Source organism: Scatophagus argus, chromosome 19 (genome assembly GCF_020382885.2).
Source record: "Scatophagus argus isolate fScaArg1 chromosome 19, fScaArg1.pri, whole genome shotgun sequence".
NCBI lineage: Eukaryota > Metazoa > Chordata > Actinopteri > Scatophagidae > Scatophagus > Scatophagus argus.
In genome coordinates, this window is record NC_058511.1 from 11,981,051 (window position 1) to 12,004,090 (window position 23,040).

Sequence of the window (23,040 nt, forward strand, 5' to 3'; positions counted from 1 at the left end):
TGGTTGTCTATTAACAGAACTGTGGGCCAAAATACAACACGGAGCTACTAGGCTATTAGGCTACCTGATCATAACCACAAATCTAAAGCATATTTGGGTCTACTTATCTACCAGAAAATGTTTCACCTTCATCATCTGTCACTCTGCATGCTGTGCGTGCAGACCTGTGTGATGCATAGCCAACAAGCAGAAGCGCATAAGACACAGTCACGCTCGTATATTAACCCTTTGGCGCATAGTGATAGCCTATGAGTTTGTGCACACTGACCCCCATGTCGACTCCCCTTTAAGACATGTGGGATGCGACGTGTGTCATCCAACCCTGTTCAAGCGCTCGCTGGGGGAGGAGATTCTAGATGGACATATAGATAAGCTAAATAAATAAACATAAGACTGGGGGAAGGAGTAAAGGAAATTCTTTTCTACCTTCCTCTTCCCGAGCATCTTGCGCTGCGCAGTATTGGCGACACCACCGGCGAGCGGTGCGCAATTTCTGTCGATCTGAAGAGAGGACCACAGCATCCGAAGCGGTGCTTCAGAGCCGAAACGGATAGATCAGACAGGAAAGAAACACCGCAGTCCGACAACTGAGGGGCACATTGCGGGTTCCTCTCCTATTTTGAAAGCTTTTTTTTCCAATCCACTGACGTGGTGCGGATGGAAAAACTCGAAGCTCCCTCCAAACTGGATAATTCACCGATCTATGGGGTGTTGATTCCGTAATTTTCCAAGAATATTTTTGGACACTCAGAGCGTGCACCGCATTTTTTCATTGGCCTGTTTTCTAAGTAATTGCTGCGGGGTGAGAAAATAGCTTTCATTGCCAGCTGAGTGTTACATAACCGAGTGGCATTAGCTGTCCAGGGTGCTGAACTGAACGGTTGGAGGACTTAAACAGGACGAGCCGAGGGGAATTCACAACCTTGCGTAAGTCTACTCACGTCCCCACGAATATTTACAACGTGACCGAGCGATTTGATGCGGCAATAAAATTTATATACTGAGCTGAGCTCATTTTGTGTGTTTTTTCCGCCCACACAGAAGGTCACAGGCCTATCAACCGAGGAAGAGGAAAGCGCCGCTCACTGAACCACTGGGAAGCCGCTGGGTTATATTCATACCCTAAATTTCTTCCATCGTCCTCTGCTGAAAAACATTACTTAGGTGGTCGATTGAACGGAGAGAAAATGTCGGGGCAAACGCTCACGGATCGCATTGCCGCTGCGCAATACCAGCTAACGGGATCAGATATGGCCCGTGCTGTCTGCAAAGCCACCACTCATGAAGTGATGGCGCCCAAGAAAAAGCACCTGGAGTGTAAGTCCTTCTTCCTCTGTACTGCATTGGGCTAGCTTTACAGGACCTAGACTAACAGGCTGCATACACCCGAGCCATCCACCCAGAACACATGCCACCACGACCACAAAAGCTATCACATCATTACGACCAGTCATAATTCTCTTTGCTCATAAGGGTGTGGTGCCATAATGAATTGATGTGGCCACAGTGATGACCCATCTGGTGACCCTTTGTGTCAGCTTCCAGTAAAGATGATGGAAACCCAGAGACAGTGAGAAGGGGAGAGTAGAAAGGGAGAAAGAAAATGTCATATATTTTAAGGTAAACTGCAGTCATCCTCAGAGAGAGAGAATTGCATTCCCTTTCTCTGCAGTCCTGCAAGGGCAACTTTCCTTAACTTCACAGTAAACCAAAATGCAGAGGGCCCGCAAATCTGGATACTGAAAGGTGTGTTCTGTGCAGACATAATAAATTAAAATGTAAATTACAAGCTAGGATGCTGACCGAACAGCATGCAAAGAGACCTGTTTGGGTTTCATTTTGTCTGTAAGTCACAGCTGAATAAAATTATCAAACCTCACAGCTTTATTGACACAGCTACAGATGACAGCAGGGGCTACCTTATGACAAATTATGATTAATCACTGTCATCTACCACAAATACTGAGTCAGACCAAAGCAGTGGCGTGGCACTGCATACAGAACACTGGTGGTCTGATCGGCTCTGCATGTCTTTTCTTTTTATGTCTGTCTGCGTCTGTCTGTCTGTGTGTGGCCACTGGACAGTAGGTCCCTGTGTCTTGGGCCTGGACCTTATATCTTGTGATCTGGTCCCCTGTTGAATAATTTAATAATCAGCCAATGACTGCCTTGCATTATTTACACAGCCAAAGGTGACAATGCTAAAGCTAGACTGCGAGACGATTGCATCTTCACTTCACTCTCTGATGTCTGTTTTCTGTGTCCTTTACTATAGACTGTACATAGTTGTTATTAAGGAGCTGTTGAGCAAACTAACAGTGATACATAGTCATGTGATCTTTCTCCAGCTGCAGTAGACCTCCTCACCTCTTATACACTTTATTCATAAGATGATCTTGTTTAATATTTGCACATTGTCTTCCATGAGGTTTTTAGTCTGTGAGGTTATCCCTTTCTAGGGCAGATCAACAAGCATCTTGTATGTAGGCCACTGTGCTAACACCAAAAAACTAATAAACTTTTTCACCCAGACCCGCAAGACTTTTCTAGAAATGGACACTGTGCACTTAGTACAGTCAAATGATATAGACTAGGCTGAAAAAAGAAAGTCAAGGACTATAAGTAACTGCAAAATAATCACTGAAATGTACCAGTAAAAGCCTCCTATTTTTTGCCTATATTTGATGATAGACAGAGATTAGTCTGTAAGTTGTATCTATCCTTTTGTGATAGTGACACGGTCGATGACCCTTGGGGTGGATGTGGGAGTGTGCTATTGGTGAAGGTGGTGGTGGTGGGGATGGCGGTGAAAGTTGCTATGGCAACAGATTGAGAGTGTCAGGGGGTGGCACCATAAGGACAGAGAGAGATTGTGAGAAGGAAGAAGACAAATGACAAGCCTGTCAGGGACAACATGATAAATGCGTGCTTCCTTAACAGAACCAGTACAGTGAATGATGAGTGTTTCTGAATGTATTTGTGATGGTGTTGCAATGACTAAATGTTTATTCTAACAAGTGGCCATTACTGTTTTCTGTACATGGCAAAATATATTAGATGAACAGCCTGGGGTGTGTCAGAGGCGTCTTTTGACCTATGATTCAGCAACAAATTCAAAGCTGCAAAAGTAGTATGAGTATGCAGGAGTTATGTGGAGGGCAAATATCTCATTTTCTTTAGGCTTGGATGCCCACATTTGATTTCTTGTAGACTGAGATCCACAGAGCAGGGAAAGAAATCCAGGTGGCAGATGTGTGTGATTCCTATAAGCTGTAAAACGTACATATAAACATATAAAACATTCATATTCCAGTTTATTTAGTCATGTTCTCTGTATAGACACAGGACATGTAGTGGAAAACTGGAGGGCATGTGTTTCAAATGTGTTGAGAACATGTAGTCCATGTAAGGTCAGGTAAATATCAAAAGGGCAAAGATTTAACTTCATCTGAGGTCATGTTGAAAGTAGACAATACAATGTACTGCCCTGAGCAAGAAACTGATGACCACATGTACATGAGCATATAGCAGAGTATCAGCAAACTGCTGGAGCAACAGCGAGCATCTCTGTATGTCTCATTGATATTAAACTAACTTAAATGAATAATTTTATTCTTATTTGCTTTCTTGCTGAAAGATGAGAAGATTGATACCACTCTTCATATCTGTTCACCAAATATGAAGCTACAGCCAGTAGCTTGCTAAATTAGCCTGGCTGGAAACAGAGGGAGACAGCAAGCCTAGCTCCATCTGAAGGTAGCAAAATCTATCAGCAGCACCTCTCAAGTTTATTAATTAACAAGTATCTTTATCCTTTAAAGAGTGTAAAAGTGTCTGGTTATGTGCCAGACTATGTTTTTCCTTGGAATAGTAACTTCCTGAAGTTTTGCTGTTACTATGAGCTATAACGCGTTCAGTGAACCTTGGAGGTGCTGGTTGGTGTATTGTGCTGCTTCCAGACCTGTTTCCAGTATTTATGCTAAGCTAAGCTACCAAGGCTGCTGGCTGTATTCCTATAGTTAGCATAGGAGGGAGGGTGGTATTGATCTTCCCATCTATCACTCAGCAAGCAAGCAAGTATTCGTTCTAGGATTTCTCTACTAAGTCCATAACTCGAGTTCTGCCCAGGGGTGGGTGGTTTAACACAGTTAAACATCTTTACATCACAATGTCACCTGAGAAACATCAGTGTGAGTTATTAGGGTCACACAAATTAAGAGCTCTGTCTGAAAACATCCCCCCTTATATCCCCCTTAAAGAGTGCACTGACTGTCTGTTATTTGGTTTGCTTGAGTTCCCATTAAATACAAACGAATATTAACATTGTCCAACTCTGCACTTGGGTAAATCCCAATTTTTTGCACCCTATAAAGTATTGCATATTATAGCGAGCAATGAATGAACGAACAAAGGAGTGTTTTTTGGACACAAGATGTAAATTGGTGTGAAACACCTGAAAAGGTCTGTCAGGACATGAATTAGATCAACATAACCTTAACACGTGTCTTAAATTTAATGTTTAATTTAATGTGGAATATTCTGGCTAGTACTCGAGTATCTTGTTGTGTAACTATAAGAATGATTATAGCAGACAGGACTTGGACAAGAAAAAGACAGACACTGTCACACACCAACACACACTCGCACAGTATGAGGCTTCACAGTTCATTATTAGAGCTCTCCTGTGGGCCCTGGATTACCGTAAGAGCCTTTATTTAGCTCAGTCAATCCTCATTAGAGACACACACTTGTATGTCAGTGTGTGTTTGTTTCAGGTGATGATATCACAACAGAAAAAATGGATTATAACAAGCGATGAGCTTTGTATGGCAACACATCAAACAGATACATGTACATACAGAGTGTTTTTGGGCTGTTATGAGCCGTAAGTCAGAATGGTGGTGAACAGCATCGTGTTCATCATGCTAGTATGAATATTAACTTATAGCTGTGCCAGTGACATGATAATATTATATAATCGCATTTCAGCCATTGTGGACCACGTCACTCTCTCTTTGTGTGTGTCATTTGAAAAGGCTGCAGGGGAGTCGCCTTCAGCTGTTTCACACAGAAGTGAGGCTAAATGAGGAACAGAAAAATAGAGTAAAACCAGAGGAATGAAAAATAAAACAACACTAAAGTGGGGAAGAGGTGTTGCAGCCATAGTGGGAAAAATGATTGATGTCACTGCAACTCAAGACATCAGCCACCATCAGGGATGCCACAGTGGCTGTCACCATCTGGTCAAGCTGCACACATGGACTGGAGAATAATTATTTATGCAAAGATCAGAAGAGGAACGCTGTTTACCGCTGGCTTTATATTCAAGTGTCTTTTATTTTTAGTTTGATAATACAAAAGGCATTTATTCTCTTTTGCGTTTTATACTAGGAGGATCAAAACATGCTGACTGACAGCGACAGGAGTAGTTGACAAAAAGCTGATAAAAGTGACGTGTCACTGATGAAACGGGTGGCGTCAAGACAGGTGTGCATGTATGAGTGCTGTCTGGGGGATGGGCAGTGAGACATCCACCATACAAAGACCAGGGCCAGTGATTAGTAATAATCTGTTTACAACGACAGCCCACAACCACCCTAACCCCCAGCCCTCTTGTCCAGCCTGCCACCCTCTTATGACCTTGAGCAGCCCCGCTGCTCTAATGTCTCTTCATGTATTACACATTCATGTCTACATCAGTGCTTCTTGGCAGACTCCCTGTGGCTTTCTTGAGTGTCTTGCTCTTTTTCTTCCTTCCTGTCCCTCTCTTGCTTGTCACCTTGATGTATTTTTGGTCTGGTTGTCAGTTTGGTATCTACCTGCTCAAGGGAAGGCGTGTTCAATATGGTGGCCTTCCCCTCCTTCCATTATCAGAAGTGTCTGCCAATATTTGCTTCATTCCTCTCTGGCACTCTGTATGGGTACACACACTCCTGCCCTGGCTGCTCCGCCATCAGTGTCTGCAGGATGGACTCAAAGATGCATTTAAAATATCTGTCATGTTTTAGAATTGAAGAAAGTTGTTCTGTTCTCTTTGTGCCATATTATATAAAATATACTGCATGTCCATTTATCCATTTATGTTACATACTGTTTGTGTTTTAGGACAAAACATTCTGCAGTGTACTTCTTTAGATATATCACCTATATATCACCTTCTTTAGATATATAATATCACCTGTTCACAAGGAGTTCCTTTGGCCCACTGAATTCCCTCACTCTCTTTTTATATTTGCATGATGTTTCTGTGGCCATCTGTCTACCAGACTCTCTCTCTCTCTCATTCTCTCTGTGGACAGTAAACCCCAGTATCTAATGTGAAACTCCCACGTCAGACAAAGAACAAATAAAACAGTTGTTGTTGTTTATTTATTGAAAAAAGTGTTTGATGGTTGCCAGTTATTTTGGCTGTTAAGTGGTGTGTGTGCTCTACATACAAATTGAGGCAGCATCTTTTTCCACAAACTTTGTTCTGATTTGTAAAATGTGTCCACTTGTCCAGCATGAAATAAATTCATGCTGTAAAGTACATTTTACACATAGTAAATTTAGTGAATTGTCCTTCAGGTACACACAAACTGTGTCTGCTGTATTAGACATAGGACGAAGGCAAATTCCTTGAACACCGAGGGCAATAAACCTGATTACTCATTACTGTAATTGTGAACTGAATGTATTTTGAATAAGGGGCTGAACCTGACCCCTGAAAAACAGCCCCATAAAGAGGATTGTCTGGATACTTTTGTCCATATAGTGTAATTGTCTTATGAAAATCTGACATTGTGAGAGCCTTCCTATCTATAAATTATTTGTCTAGAATAAAACAGTGAAATGAGTATAGCAATGGCAGTGGCTGTATTATTATCAATACCCGAGCAGTGTAACACAGATTAAGTTATTTAAATGCCTCACTGCTTCTGGACGCCTCATATTCAACCCTGTGCTGATGCAACAATTTGGACACTCACTGCTGGAGACCTCTCTGTCTTTCTCAGTGTCTGAACTGGCACCCAGAGAGAGCTGACAAAGCATTTTTCTCTCTTTCTGCACAGTCAGTGTGTGTGTGTGTGTGAGAGAGAGAGAGAGAGCGCTCATGCACCAACATCATTTTGTATGTACATCAGGTCTTTGTCCCGACTTAATATTCTCATGGGTGTCTGGAGCAACTCTGCCTACTTACTTAATCAAAGTCAAATCAGAACAGTTGAAATTAAGTAGGCATTTGTCTAAAGTTAAACTAGCCATGACTCTCCTTTTACATACCGTTTTGTCTGAAATCTCCCTATCGAGAAGACCACTTAATCTCATCAGCACTCCAAGTTTTAATAAAGCTTTGAAAGACTGATGGAAGGACTTATGATGTTTCTTTGTGGCTGTGTTGCAGACCTCGTGTCAGCCACCAATACCACCAACGTAAACATCCCTCAGATGGCTGATACACTGTTTGAGCGAGCCACCAATGCCAGCTGGGTGGTCGTCTTCAAGGCTCTCGTCACCACTCATCATATGTGTGTCCATGGCAACGAGGTTAGTGGTTGAGACCCAGTTGGATCCATCACATCTGGTGCAATTTGGTTGAAGCTTACATCCAGTTTAATTCAATACACATATATATCGTTATACTATACATATAATGTTTTTAATTAGTTGCTGCTAATTTTGAGTGCCGTGTGGGTTTGGGTTTTGATCAGTTGCTCATGAAATAAAGTCCTGTGTGTTCAGTGTGTGAGCAGTCAGCCATGGAATCACTTTCATAAAAACTGCAATACCATAAAAAATGTACAGCAATAAAAATACCAATTATAGGTGTTTATAGGTGTCTACTCTGTGTCCTTCCTGCCACTTCCTTCTCTTTCTCAGAGATTCATTCAGTACTTGGCTTCCAGGACCTCCCTGTTCAACCTCAGCAACTTCATCGACAAAACCGGCTCTCACGGTAAGAACAATATCACAATAACTGGCAATGCAACGAGGAAATGAGAAAAGATGAATTTAAAGGGAGCCATCTGGCAAATAGGAGGAGCTGGACATGATCAAACACATGTAACTGCACACACACACTCATACATGGGCACACATGCATGCAAACACATGCCTGCATTTCTGTCTCTTGTGAAATTAGGCTCCCATTTTCAAACACAAGATTGCATTTTTATATACTGGATTGCCTTTTGTCTTATTTATAATATTGCTTAGACACATTTGTAGGCTTTGGTTATGGTTAAACAAATCTATGACAAAATCAATCTCCAGTCTTAATTTGGATTGCCAAAAAAATAAATAAATAATGAAATGCATTTTTTGTCCCAAAAATTTACCATTTGTGATCAAAATGTTGTCATGTCAATGTAGAATATTAAAAGAAGAAATTAGTCTCAAAACAGCAGTGTGCTGGTCTTTTTTCAGCCTTTTGTGCAGATAGCTGTTACCCAGCACATGCAGAGAATTTGTTGACGTGATAATGGTTGTAACAAATAACAAATCAGCTGCTGCCAATGGTTTTAGATGAGTTTCATAAATTGTGGGATACACATTTATGGTTTTTAAGGCTCATTATCTTTTAAGGTTTTTCCTTGAAACAACGGTTCAACTCATCAAAAGAACTCAAGAAAAAAAAAAGAACCCTGCCTGTTTTCTGACATCGATGTTCTGTTTAGGCTATGACATGTCTACATTCATCAGACGGTATGGACGATATCTGAACGAGAAAGCCTTCGCTTACCGTCAGATGGCTTTTGATTTCACCAGAGTCAAGAAAGGGTATGTCAAACATGATGTTCAGAGAGGCTGTGCTTATAGGACTCATAAAGGCCCCTTGACTGCCTAAACAGTTTATCTTTATATCTCTTATCATTCTGGAATTTAACTCTTTGTTGTCTGTTTTCTCTGTTCTTAACCTCATGGAGCATCTAATGATCTGTTATATTCTTTCAGTGCGGAGGGCGTGATGAGGACCATGACCACTGAGAAGCTGTTGAAAGGCATGCCTGTTCTGCAGACTCAGATTGACACACTCCTGGAGTTTGATGTGAGTCAGATGTTGACTTCTACATTTATTTGACAGAACTGTACAGCGTCACAAGACACATGTTTCACTTCTCTTTCCCCTCTCAGGTTCATCCCAAGGAGCTGAACAATGGCATCATCAATGCTGCATTTATGCTTCTCTTCAAGGACTTGGTCAAACTGTTTGCATCCTACAATGATGGAATCATCAACCTATTAGGTCAGTAGTCCATGAGGACATCTTGATAGACACCTCAAAGATGTAAACATGGATCTCAGTGAATCTAAACCAAACCTCTTGTGATCTTAGAGAAATACTTCAAGATGAAGAAGAGTGACTGTAAGGAGGCGTTGGAGATCTACAAGAGGTTCCTGACCAGGGTGACAAAGATTGGAGAATTCATGAAGCTAGCTGAGGTAAGGAACAACCAACAGCTCCTAATACGACCTCCATGACGATCTACATACGTCATCTTATCAAACAAGACTGTAATGTGTGGTAATGCTAATTTTAAACTCTTTTGTTTCCTCTAACAGACAGTTGGAGTTGACAAAAACGACATTCCTGACATCAACTACGTACGTTAACACATACTGTATTTCTCTCCTGGATAATGTTGTGCACATTAACGTCACCCATCCCACCTGACACACACATATGTGCATGCGCGCGCACACACACACACACACACACAGAAACAATCGCGACTCACCCACCATAATCTCCCTGCCCAGTGTCTCCACCCGGGGGTAGTGGTGGATCTAGCAGACTCAGACGATGAAGACTGTCCTTTTCATCCTCTCGAGGACCCGGTAACACAGGGTTCCCCATCTGAGTGCCTGTTTACAGGATGGAGTGCAGGCGTGTTGTTTCTAGTTCAATTTAGGACAGACAAAAGTGTGTGTGTTAATACTGTACATGCATGAGACGATTGCAGTGAGATTTTCCAAAGTTGCTCTCAATTTCTACCACCTTTTTTAGTAAATATGGATGTAAAGCACAACCTGACATTAACAGTGTAGGAGATAAGTGGAAATGATTATGTATTGATTACTCTGGTTTTGATTTTTTTTTGTCAGGCTCCCAGCAGTATCCTGGAGAGTCTGGAAACACACATGAATGGTCTAGAGGATACAAAAGGTGGAAAGAAGGGGTAAGAAATTTTATTTTCATTTTGGATGCTCCTTAATCTCAGTATGAGGCCAGATTAGAAAAATTAAAATAACAGTTGAGAGCTGAGAAATTCCTTTTTTGTTTTTCATGTTGTCACAAAACAAACAAACAAAAACAAAAACAAAACAACTGAAAAATGTTGGTAGAAGGTCTAAACAAGTGGTCTATTTCTATCATTTCCTTTAACCCTTCCTCTCTTTTATCCCCCTTTATGTTCATTGGAATCATCAGTGAAGGGTGAGCATATACTGTGTGTTTTGATCAGAGTCGACTAACTTAGAAAACTTTAGCATATTTTTTTTTAATGTCATTTTCCCTGCAGGTAAACTTACACATTATTCACATGGGAATTACAGTATGCAGGTGATCTCCATGTGAATAGAAACATAATCCACTTTTTTGCACCAGAGCATTAACTAGGTTTACATGTGGAGATGTGTGTATTAGTGTGATTACATGTGTGAACGCTGAGAGATACACATGTTTGGATCACCTCATGTCTATGATCACATACTGAGATGTAATGTGAATCAGTGTATGAGGAGTTTTTTTTCCAAAGCTTAAGCTATTAGCTAAAGTTATTAGCAGAAAATTAAACATACCAGTGAAACAATTGGAAGCATCAGATGATTTCTTTTGTAAATTGGTATATTGCTGCTTTGGAAATGATCTCTTCATATGATCACACATGACGCAAAAAAAAAAGATCCATCAAATAGTTTTCTGCCAGAGTCCCACAGATCTGTCTGTATCAAGCCAAAGCACTAACAATTCCTTCTACTCCTTCACTCTTTCAGATCTCCAACAAAGGTGAGACGCATATTCACAACAGTCTATATTTTTGTTGAGCTGCTCCAGTCTGATGCGCTGCTGAAGGACGTCTTCTCTGTCACTCTTCCAGGGATCTCCGACAAACAATGTGTCTCCAACATCGACCCCAGCCAAATCTTCAAATGCTGTTCCCGCACTGCAGCCTCCTCCTGGGGACAGTGCCGCCGCCGCTGCCGCCGCCGCTCCTGAGCCAGCTGAAGAGTAAGCATCTGTTTACTTCCTCTCTATTCTCCGCCTTTCTGTGATTCTGAAAATTAAAAAAGAAACAAACCAAAAAAAAAAAAAAAATTGGCTGTAACTGGTCCTTGCAATTATTGAAGACTATGCTTAAGAGTTTGTTTTGCAGTAATGGATAAGGATCAGAAAGATTACAATGGTAATTTGTTTGGACTTTTATTTGAACAATTATTTGAACCTTATTTGAAATATTAAGTATGTGATAGACCCTAAAAGTTTCTGCTTTTGAATGTCTTATTTTTAGCCATGCTAGCATCTCAACAATTATTGGATGCATTGCTGTGAAATTTATACAAATATTCATAATTCCCGGAACCTGAATCCTACTGACTCTGGTGATCCTCTGACTTTTCCTTGAGTGCCATGAGGCTGACATATTTATAGCATTTAATAGCATGTTAACAATCTAATTTAAAATGTGTTAGCATTTAGTTCAAAGCACTGCAGTCCCCGAGTACAACCTCACAGCATGGCCTTAGACTTTGTGCAACCAGGTGCTATAGGCACAAAAGATGTTAAAGAATTACCTTGTGCCAAGGGTGGTGAATTGAATGCTGTTTTCTATGTCTCTGCCTCATTCTCCAGTTCCTTGTTGGACCTGGATCCACTGTCCTCCTCTGGTCCCTCAGCACCATCAGCTGCCCCCACGTCTTGGGGAGGTAAGTCACCTCTTTCCCTTCAGGTGCTGAATCACCTGAAACAATACAAATTAAGTTTCTAGTCTTTACAGTATATGACCATGAAAGTCAAGAAATCAAGTAAACTAAATTTTCTGAGAAGTGAGCATGTACATTAGATTTCATTAACAGAAAAGGAATCAACTTCTCTTTAGGAGAGTAAAATAATGCAATCTATAGGAACATCCATTAGACTTGAAATAACATGCCTTGTCCTTCTTCTCTTGTTTTCTGTGTCCACAGATCTTCTTGGATCAGGTGAGTGTCAATCTACTCTTCACCTCATCTCCAGCCTCTAGTCTAGAGTAGTGTAGTCTGAAATCATCCTCCAGGATACCTCGATGTAACTGACTTCCTTTCTGAGGAAACGCTATTCAGAAATTGAAGTAACCTGGAAATTATATTTGTGTTTTAATCCAAATTATGTGTAAAGATAGACTGTAATGTACAAATGTCATATTGTTACCTCCCTGTTTGTCTCCTCAAGCTGTTCTCTTTAGTCTGAGTAGTCTCTTTGTTTCTCTCTGCCTTCCCTCTCCCGTCCCTCAACATGCTCCATTGTCTGTTTTTGGTTATGGGGGCTAATTTGGTTGGTTGTTTTTCATTTGTTGGGTATGATCGGATGGTGTTAAATTTACAACTTTAATTTTGTTAAAAATTTTGATTTTTTTTTTTTTTTTTCACTCAATTCCAAAATTCTTTAATTGGGCTTGTTTTGAATTGGACCTTTGTTTTCACTTGCTTCTGTTCACTGCTACAACGGTGATTCAACTGGTTATTTTGGTTGCTCTTTTGGGGTTTATTTTGGTACCTTTCTTTGGGGATTCCGAACACCCCATTGGTACTCGCAGAAATGGGCGATTCCTTGCTATCTGAACCCACCCTCACGGCAGAGCCCGCCCCCTCCCCTGCAGCAGCAACGCCCACTCCTGCAGCGGCAGAACCTGGAGTCTCTCTAGCTCCTCCCACTAGCACAGCAGCCGCCACCTCCCCTGGCGCCACCAACATGGATCTGTTGGGAGGTCAGTGGGCTTCCAGAAAATTCTCTACGAAAGAATCACTCTGGGAAGCTCGACCCTAAAACCATCACACAATATGATAACACAAAGACAACTGCATGCTCAAACACGCACAGTATGTCGGCAGAACTTTTCTGATTCCTCACTGATATTGTCTGTAATCTGCTAACAACGTTGCATCATCAAAAACAGTCAAGTCTTAATGATGCATTGATGCACGCCACCATCATTTTCAGCTATCATATATTGCTTCGTATGCATAGAAAAGTATTCAGTTATAAATAAATGAATAATTCTGACCTAAACAGCCACATGAATGAGCTGCATAAAAGAGCCAGTACCGTGCCAGTACAACTTCTGCCTGAGTTAGCCAGTTAGCTCCTGTTAGCTAGAGAAACAGTGATGCTGGAGTTATTCTGAATCAACAAATTAGAGCCTGCTGCTGTAAATACAGTACACAGACTAAAAATCTTGGTTCATTTATCAATATTATGCAATTTATTTATATGATTGTTTACTTTAGAATTATTTATATAATGAACCACAATCACTTTGAGGCTCCATACAAAATAGATCCTTGGATGATAACATACATAAACAAGCACAATGACACATTACTCCTGCACAAACTCACAGACATTTCTGCATTATGTAATTATGTACAGCCATACAGTCACCTTTGGCCTGCACATAAACATACTGCTCTACACTCATTCTCCACGTGCGTCTTTGTTTGATAGACAGCCATGCTTTTCTTTTACCTCAATGAAAAGCAATTCTGTCAAACCCTGTCACATGGCTACAGCCACAGACGGCAGCTGTAACACTTGTAGATGTCAGGCTTAGTCTGCTCTTTGTGCCGTAGATTAATCCTTGCTGAAGTGCCTCCTGTCTCTATTCCCATTCGTCCATTCACCTGTCAGTCATTAATGTCTGATATCAGTGATGTAAGCTATAGTTTCTTTTGGTATTTATAAGTGTAACAGGTGCTGATTATTTTCTGCTTCCTACTTAAATGCTCTAAGCTTATGTTATCTGATGCTCTTTTCTTCCTCATGTTTCGGGACTCCTTATTTTCACTTTTCATCTTTATTTCTTCATCTGTCTCTGTCTCTCTGGGCATCTTTGTCATCTGATGGGGTTTGTGTGAACCTAAGATGCCTTTGCAACACCTGCTCCTGCCGCTGAGGCCTCTGCAGCTGCAGCTGAAGGTGGTGCTGCCGCCACGTCCACCCCAGGCGCCAACGCTGGAGCTGGTGGGTGACTGAAAATCTGTCCATGTGTGCATCTGATTGTCTGAGTGAGTTTGAGTCAGTGGTGGGAATGGAAGTACATATGTACTCCCACTTTGTGTACTGCTGGTATAAAATACCTACAGTTGAATTCGCTCTACACTTCAGTGCAATAATTATGCTGTTCCTTTATTTCCATGGCCAATATTTATATTAGAGGCCCATGTGGATAGTACATGGGATTGTCCATAGTGTCCATAAAGGCCAATTACCCCAATTAAGTAAAGGACGTGAATTGTTGTTCCACCACTGGTTGCAGTGCCATTTTGGTGAAAGAACAAATGTATAATAGCCTACAAGCCTGTTTGTGTATGTGTGAATTACTTGTTGGTCTCAAGCTTTAATCAGGGATTCACTCCAAGGCTTTGTGCAGGGACAGTGGGCGTACAGATTTGCTGTTCATCACTGCTGGCGTCTCGACAGTGCTATTGTTGTTACCATGGCAATTGAAGATGAATCTTACTTATCATTTGGCATCTTGAGATTTGTACATTTTCTGTTACGGAGGAGTATCCCTATGGCAGTTGACTAGTTTTAGTTGTGGTTTGTTGCTTTGGTGCTGTGAAGGTGTTGAATAGTCCTTTCATTTGTTTGTGATTTTTTTTTTTCCATCACACATGCTATTTTTAGATTTTCAGCTGACAGCAGGAGTGTGTTGAAGTGCTGCACAGGCTCCTCTTTTATTTTCTTGCCCTTCAGCTTTCATGTTGAAACTTCATTTTCATCATTATCAGCACATTTATCACATGTATCTCTTCTCTTTTGTATTAAGCTCATTGTCTAACATTCCCCCTCCATGTGTCACCCCCCCCCTTCTCCAAAGACCCCTTTGCTCCCACTGAAGGTAGCACCAATGCAGCAGCAGGTGTGTCTTCAGGTCTAGACCTTTTTGGCATGACGACAGTGGAGAATAATAATTCACTGGATGCCTGTTTTAGCTCTGTGGTATCCCAAACATCCCCCTCCCCTTCCCCATCACCGTTCTTCTCCTCCACCTCCTGCACCATCACCACCACTGCAACCATTTCAGGTCCCATTGACCCCAGTGCCTCCAGCCCGGCGACTGACCTCTTCAGCGGTAAATTTCAGAGAGCATGTGTAGTCTGATTCATCTGAATACCTTGTGCTCTTATTCATATCAGTTAGCATGTAATTTCCTTGTCTGATGCTGCTTGTCATCCTCTCTTTATATCCTTCCTCATTGATTTCATCAGACTATCGTGCACATATTGAGGGCCTGTTTCAGTTGAACTTGGCTGCTGTGTGTGAGCATCGTTACAATTTTTAAAGTGAATATTTTAAAATTGCTGCCTCTGGGTGCACATGTGTTTGTAGATCTGTTTGATTCCATGCCAGACAAAAGCTTCACCAAAGCAGAGCCTGCTCCCAGTGTTGACATATTCACAGCAGGTACACTGTTGCGCCTATATTCTGCCATCTCGGTGCGCATGGTGCGCTCTCACTCTCATATCCTGCCTTGCCTTGTCTGTTGCTCAGCTTTGTCCTTAACTTTGATCAAAAAAGGAAATGAGTTTGCTCTCATATGGGTCAGCTAAAAGCTACTTAGCTAATAAGCCACTCTTACCTCCTTCGCCTCCTTTCCTATTTCAGCATGTACTGTGTGCACTGCAGTGACTGCTGATAAACATGTATTATAATGAATTACAGTCCATAGTTAGTTTGTGTGTGTGTGTGTTTGGGCTCTAAACACCATCTCCACCTTCACCATCTCCTCAGCAGATGTGTTCAGCTCCCCAGCCCCCATCCTGCCCTCCGCACCCCCACACAAAACTGACACCGGAGCTGTCATGAACCTGTTTGGTGGTGGGTAAATCACATGACTGCCTGCCCTCACTCTGATGTAGCTGTTCATGAATGCATCATCAGAAGAGTAGAAAGTGGGAAACAGGGTCAGGGTACTTGCGTTGTTGCATATTGTACTCTTCCTATGGGTTAGTCCCATTATTTTTTGATGTCGGTACTTGCAGATATCAGGAATTGTTTCTGTGTGGATCAGTCATGAAAGTATTACAAGCAGATACCTGAGATGAAGCTTAGTCATGCTAGAATAGTTGAATTATTTATAAAGTACAAACTGATTTTTTTTTTTTTTTTTTTTTTTTACTTGAATTAGTGTCTTTATTCAAAGTTGCTGTGACATCATTGGCACAAAGAAGCTTGCTGATTTGTATTCAGTGGGAAAGAAGGAGCGAGAACATAGATATTAACTATATATTGTATGGACATACATGTATTTGAAAATGCATGTGTGTATATATACATGTGTGAGTGTGTTTTACATAACAAAAGCAATTTTTCCTGGTTTATTTAAATGTATCTGTATTTCAGTATTCATACTTTCAGAATTCCTGTCTAACTCTGAGCACTTTGTTTGACATTAGCAGTGTGAAGCCGAAGGCTGACTATTACCCCTTCTTTGCCCTTATGCTGCGATGGGAATGGCTAAACCTGCTGTGACCTGGCACGGTATGGTTTGGTGTATTTCTTTGGATTGACCTGCCAGAGTCCACAGGTGGAGATGCCACAGCTGCTGCTGCTCCTGCAGCCCCCGGAGCTGAGCTCATGTCAGGTAAAACTCACTGAAATGTGAAAATCTGCATGCACAGTGTGTACAGTGGAGGGAATACCAACATGTTGCAGACATTTCACAGAAGTATATTAAATTCAGTGCATGCTGCCTTGTTATTGCCCTTATAATATTGTGTATTTCAGAACCACTTTAATGACATCTTCCTTTAAGTCTTCCTTTAACAGTGTGGCAAAATGATTTTTTGTGGAAATTGATTTATTAGTCATTGTTTCTATTAACTGTGGTAATAGTTAATGAAATAGCTAATTGACATTTCTGCAATTTCTATTTAAATTCATTTTCTCATTGTTTCACCCAGTCCTGAATTGTTGCACAATTATAATCTTAGGTGTTATTCTTTGGTTGTTTGTCACTGGTTCACTGTTAAAGTAAAGTTGCTGCTGATACCCCAAGGATTCAAACTGTCCGTATACGACCATGTTAACATCATTATTGGATTGCCTCACTTTGCTGCCGTCATTGGTCTTCAGAAAATTCCTGCCATCTTCCCCACCTTTCACAACTGTATATGGTCTCCCATTCTGTGCCACTGGTCTTCCTGTTATGTAACTGATGGTCTGCAATACCAGTTGCTTTAAGGCTTAACTCTTTCTTTCCCCTCTCTTTCATCCATGTAATAAACTCTAACGGTTTCGTTGTCATCCGCTCCTTTAAAACCTCATTACGTTTTTTTCTCTCTCTGGCATCTGTGCTTTTTATTTTATTTTTTTTTTTACTTTCCTCTCTCTCTCTCTGTCTTGCTCTCTTTTCCTCTCACTCACTCTTTCCATCTGACTCTTGGGCTGGCTCATTGCTTGCTTCCTGCCATTTGATTGGGTGAGTTTACTTGCTCTTTAACACGCTAATTTCCCACAGTGCATTGCTGCATTGCAGTGGTGCAAGGCAAGCTCAGCTGCATTGTCCCCTTCCACCACCAGATGCTTGATGGTTTTTAAGAGCGTGTGAATTAGTAGAATTATTCAGTGCTTCTTTAGTAATTAAAGCTTCACTCTTGCTGTAGTGCTTTTGCACTCATCATAATTTCTGCAGCAATCACACACATACAACAATATATACATATCAACAAGCACTGAAGATGTATTCTTGACACTGTGCATGTTGTTATGAAGGTAATTTGCAGCATATATAAATTTTAGCTGGCACTAAACTATTCATCATGATCTGAATACACTGAAATTGGTTATTTTACTATTTGCCATAAATGTTGTTCAGTTTCTTATTTCATGATATAAGCCTGCTCTGTAGCTCCTCTCTTTTCTCCGTTGTTATGGAGAACAGTAATCCCCAGTAGTAAGGAGGATGCTGCTGACAGAGTGTGAGGATTGCTTGCATTGAAGGATGATAATACTTCCCTCCCTCTCCCCTCCTCTCCTTCCTTTCCCCTTCCCGTCCTTGCTCCCTTCTGCAGTATTTGATGGACTAGGTGATGTAATGAAGCCCACTGTGACCCCTCAGGCGGGTGATGTTGACACCTCCATGGCTAACATGGCAAGTAGTAAGTAGTTATTTAGATTAACTAAAGCCATATTGTAGTTAATGTGGTTAGACGAGAAGACTGATGCCACTCTTATCTTTGTGCATTAAAGGAATAGTTTGACATTCAGGAAACACACTTATTAATATTATAATATCTTACCACTCAGTGAAGCATTAGCCAAAAGCTGGGAAATTTAGCATAAATACTGGAAAAAGGAGGAAACAATAACCGACCAGCACATCTAATGCTCATTAATTACACAGTATATCTTGTCTAGATTCTGTCCCATAACCCAAGTATAAAAACGACAATTCATTATTTTCTAGAGGAGAAATGATGGCAACCGCTCAGAGCCAATGAATAACTTGCAAAAAACAGGCAAAAACTGGCCAATTGTCATTTTGACTGTTTCGCAGTAATTGTATAAGAAATAATAAATAGTGAGCTTCAGTGGCTGTGATTGACAGATTTTGTTGGCCTGTTATTTGACAACTGTGCTAAACTAGGTTAACTGATTGCTGGCTGAACCCCTGATTTAAGAGTGATGGTGGTATAAATCTGGAAATAAGTGTAGATACCAAACTATTCCTTTAAGCACGGAGTTAAGGAGACTGTAGGAATTGGCTTATCTTAACATAGATACTGAAAGCAGCTAGCCTGGCTCTGTCCAAAGTTCGCCATGAAATAGCTGCCCAACTGAAAACTGTGTTCATGAATTTCTCTTTTTGTGCACATAAAAAATAACAGGATACTGTTTGTTAATTAGTAACCTTTGGAGGTGCCAGTATTCATGTTTTTGGTGAGAGTCCGGCTTCCTGTGTCCAGTTTTTATGCTAAGCTAAGCTAATTGCCTCCTGGCTTCAGATCCATACTTCAATTCCAAGAGATACGAGATTGGTATTGAGTGTACTTTGTAAGTTTTTTTGTAAGCCAAAACTGTAGTTATCCTATGTGGTATTAGTAATGTCAGTACATGAAAGCAGTGATTTTGCAGTACGTCTCTCTCTGTCTCTCGGCTTTTCTTTATTTCAGATCTCACAATGGGAACCTCAGCGGCCCCTCAGGTAGCTCCCCCATGTTGGGGTGCTCCCATGGTAAATGTTGTCTGTGTCTAATAGCATGGAGTGGAGCCGCATGGCAGCAAAAGACAGGGAACAGCAGCAATCACAAGCATTGCCTTCATCTGGCTCTCCAGGTTCCAGGTCTATCCACAGACCTTGGAAGCTGAGAGGGGTGGCAATGTAGAAAGCAAACAAGACTTACAGCAAACTTAAAAAGCAAATTTACCAGTGTATTTTTTAAATGGAACATCTCACAGAACCTACAATAAAGCACATATACACTGGTGTTTAGAAACTCGTCCAAACTTAGGGAAAAATTCAGACAATTTCAACATGCACTGTGCTACAAAATAATTTCTGGAATATCTTCTGGAGAGTGATGAAGTGGCAAATGATAGTGCCAAATTAAGAAGCTGTTGCTTGGAAACAGCTTCTTCATTTTCTCTTGAGTTTATATATTTTTTTAAGCCTGTCGGACTCCAGGCAAGCCACTTGATCATACCCTTCATACATAAACTCAGTTCTCACACATTGGCTTCTTACAAATGTTTCAGTTGTCATTTTGCCAGCAGCAGTAAAGACATTCTCAACTAAAGGCTACCTGTAAAAAGCTTCCCATCTGCTCTCTATATCCTTGTGCATGTACCAATCAAACATGAACTACTATGAGCTACATGGGCTTAAGTCCAGGGCTTTTGTTGTGTCGTGTTTTTTATTATTTATTTTTTATTGTATTTGTTGTGTGCCAGATTTTTGTCTTCTTCAGTACTGGTGTGTGTTGCTAAAAATCTTTCATGCATTGTTTTTAATTTATGTTTGTGTGACGTTTTGCAGTGTTTGTATGTGTGTCTGTCGTTCATGTAGTGTAGTAACATCCCAACTCCTCCTCTCCCTCCCCTCCACATCTTTAGACTGTATCCATGGGTGTCCCTCCTTTTATGGGGACTTACCCCAGCTTCAGCATGGTAAGACCACCTGTCCAGTATGGTCTAGTAATGTCCTTGAACCAGTGTGGACATTACTGGACATTGATGGACAATAAACCCTTTAGGTGGCCCTCACACCCATCAGACAACCGACAGTGTATCTTACTGTCTCCTTTTCCTTTTTTTTCTGTGTAAGCCGGGGGCACCAGGAGCTCCCATGATGCCCATGGTGAGGCCAGGCTTCCCTGCGACAGGAGCGACTCCCGGAGCACCGGTAACACATTCACGCTTAAACAGATTTTACGCATTCATGACTGTTTCATATATAAAGGTTACAGCTGCTCTGACAAGATGAGTTTTAAGTGAGAAAAGTAAATATGTCTGCAGATGTCTCCCGGAGTAGCCCAGAGCCCCAGAAAGCCTCCACCACCAAGGAATGCTCTGGATGACCTCAACATTAAGGACTTCATGTAGACTGATTCACCCGTAAACCCCCAAGGTATGTAGAATTAGATAAAAGAAAGCTACAAACTAAATTTAAGAGCTGAGATCATGTCATGTCATACCAAAGGTTATGGAGCAGTGTCATCTATGCCACATGGGGGCCATGTTTAATCCTGCATTCTTGACTAGCTAACAGGATTAATACACCCTGAATGTGATGCTCCCAACCTTCGGTTCAGAAGAAAAAGCTGAAGTGTCACAACATTCAAGGGAGTGACAGATAGTTTACTTATCATAAAAATGTATAACAGGAATCTGCATTACAAACTTCAGGTGTCCACTTTGAAGGACATGGGAATTTACCAGGAAGTGAAAAGATACTACTAGGTACATTATCAGAAACATGGGATATGATTTTAGGTGATACTGATACTGACTAAAAGAGAGGAAATCTTACCCTGTGCTGCTTCAGTTTTGACCATTTCTTCTATCTCTTGCAAGTCCTTCAATCTAATGGAAATGTCACAATAAACTGCTGGAAAGCCCTTCTGAGATATCACAAACCAAAAAGTGTGGGAACCAGTGCATTAGTGTTATTACCAGTGTAAGTGATGTGAGGGACAGTTTTGATATTGAACAGCTGAGAGACATTTTCATTCATCAGATTTGAATGAATGTTTGTGAATCATCTTCTCTGTCTCTCTTCTCAGTGTATGTACAATCAGACTTCAGCTATTTCCACTGAGAACACTTTTTTAAAATCACGTTTGATTCTCTCTCTCCCTCCTCTGCAGGTTTGTCATTGTGTCTGGAGCTCTGTGGATGTGGATGTCTGCACTTCCTTACTGCCTTCCCTTCCATAATGCCCCAGCCCTTTCAGCCAACCAGCGATTACATCTTCGAACTTTGCCCTCCGACATCCTACGGGCCACGGCCCCTAAAGTAACCTGCCCCTTCCCACCCCCTACCTTCTGCCCTCTATCTAATGTTGTAGCACAACTGTGAATGTGAACCCTAGATACAGAAAAACAAAATTCTGTTTATGTGTGTGTGGGTGTGTGTGTAATTCAGTGTTAACCTTTACTTAATATACCATGGAAAAATGAACCAAAAAAATTATAAATGTGTATTTAAATTCATTCTGGATTTCTGCGTATCAGCTGACTTGGAATGGTGGATAAATGTTGGATTCTTTGCGCATCTCCCAGACTAGGGCCGTGTTGTTAAACGTGGACTGTGTTCGGTGTGTGTATCTCCACTGGCCAACCCCTACTCCCACTACACCTGTTGTCCAAACTAATACTGAGATGTTTATGTCATTAAGAACTTGGTTGTACCTATATTTGCTTGGCCGTCCAGTCTCCCACCTGTCTGCTTCAAGTTCCTTGAGAATAATTCTTAGTCAAAATGAAGAACATTTTGCATCAAACACATCAAAACTGTGTTCAGGTTCATATTTACTTTATGTTTTGGGGTTTTTTTTAGAGATTGTATGAAACATGCAAAAAATTGTGAACTGTGTTCAAATTGACATATGCATTTAGACTGTTTTAAATGATAGATTATACATATTTTATTTAATCTTTATTTAGTGAGGAAAAAAGTATCATGTATTTTCAGTTATGTCAAATTACATGGCTGAATAAAGTAAAGACAAGTAAACAAAAAAAATTCTGCCTTCCTTGTACATACCTACCAGCCTGTAATCAGAGGCAGTATTGAATGGAAACTTTGCCCCCAAGTGTTTACTGTTACGCCCTCTGCTGATGTGGAGTGATACTGCATCATAGCATGCCACAGTTTAATCTGGGATGCATTCTAAAACTCTCAGAGCTCCTTTTCTCGTCCTGGTGTCCACACAAGATGACTTAATGTTAGGGTGGAAATCCAAGAGACGAGGAAGCATTTGTGTATGTGATTGGAATGCGGCCTCAGTCTTCGCTGGGTCATTTGTGACGCAGCAGCAGTCGGTACACTTGTTCGTGTACTGTCACTGGAAGTCTCGAGGGCTCTCACTGTAAAGCACTCAAGTATACGCTGGATGTTCTGTGTGTTGTTTATTTCCAAAAGTGACTGTATCTTAATCCATTGTGACATTAACAAAGTGTTGAACGAAAAATAAAGATGACCATGTCACATAACAACAAAAAGAATGTGGATAAATAATGTTTGCTAAGTATTCATATGAAGGCTGTATTGTTGTGTTTTTTGTTTTGTTTATTTATTTATTTATTTGGGTGGGGGGGTTATTATGGATGGCATCCCCTCCCTCCCTCCCTCACCCC

General features: G+C 41.0%; 1 protein-coding gene across 6 annotated transcripts; it reads left to right on the forward strand.

Annotated features, from left to right (window-relative positions):
• The first annotated feature begins 254 nt into the window (after positions 1 to 254).
• On the forward strand, positions 255 to 23,018 carry snap91b (synaptosome associated protein 91b). 6 transcript variants are annotated; one of them, XM_046373234.1, is made up of 23 exons: positions 256 to 927; positions 1,042 to 1,317; positions 7,385 to 7,527; positions 7,861 to 7,936; positions 8,658 to 8,760; positions 8,935 to 9,028; positions 9,115 to 9,226; positions 9,317 to 9,423; positions 9,544 to 9,585; positions 10,087 to 10,160; positions 10,412 to 10,417; positions 10,978 to 10,990; positions 11,082 to 11,212; positions 11,834 to 11,907; positions 12,169 to 12,183; positions 12,777 to 12,947; positions 14,102 to 14,200; positions 16,761 to 16,826; positions 18,256 to 18,342; positions 19,357 to 19,418; positions 20,508 to 20,585; positions 20,699 to 20,810; positions 21,550 to 23,017. In XM_046373234.1, exons 2-22 carry the CDS (start codon positions 1,188 to 1,190, stop codon positions 20,783 to 20,785), a joined length of 1,770 nt encoding a protein of 589 aa, XP_046229190.1. In that variant the 5' UTR covers positions 256 to 927; positions 1,042 to 1,187; the 3' UTR covers positions 20,786 to 20,810; positions 21,550 to 23,017. The 6 variants fall into 6 exon arrangements, with proteins under 6 accessions (XP_046229191.1, XP_046229190.1, XP_046229193.1 ...); XM_046373237.1 differs by having other exon boundaries at positions 18,271 to 18,342; XM_046373238.1 differs by having other exon boundaries at positions 257 to 927; positions 19,357 to 19,388; positions 21,550 to 23,016.
• The last annotated feature ends 22 nt before the right edge of the window (positions 23,019 to 23,040 follow it).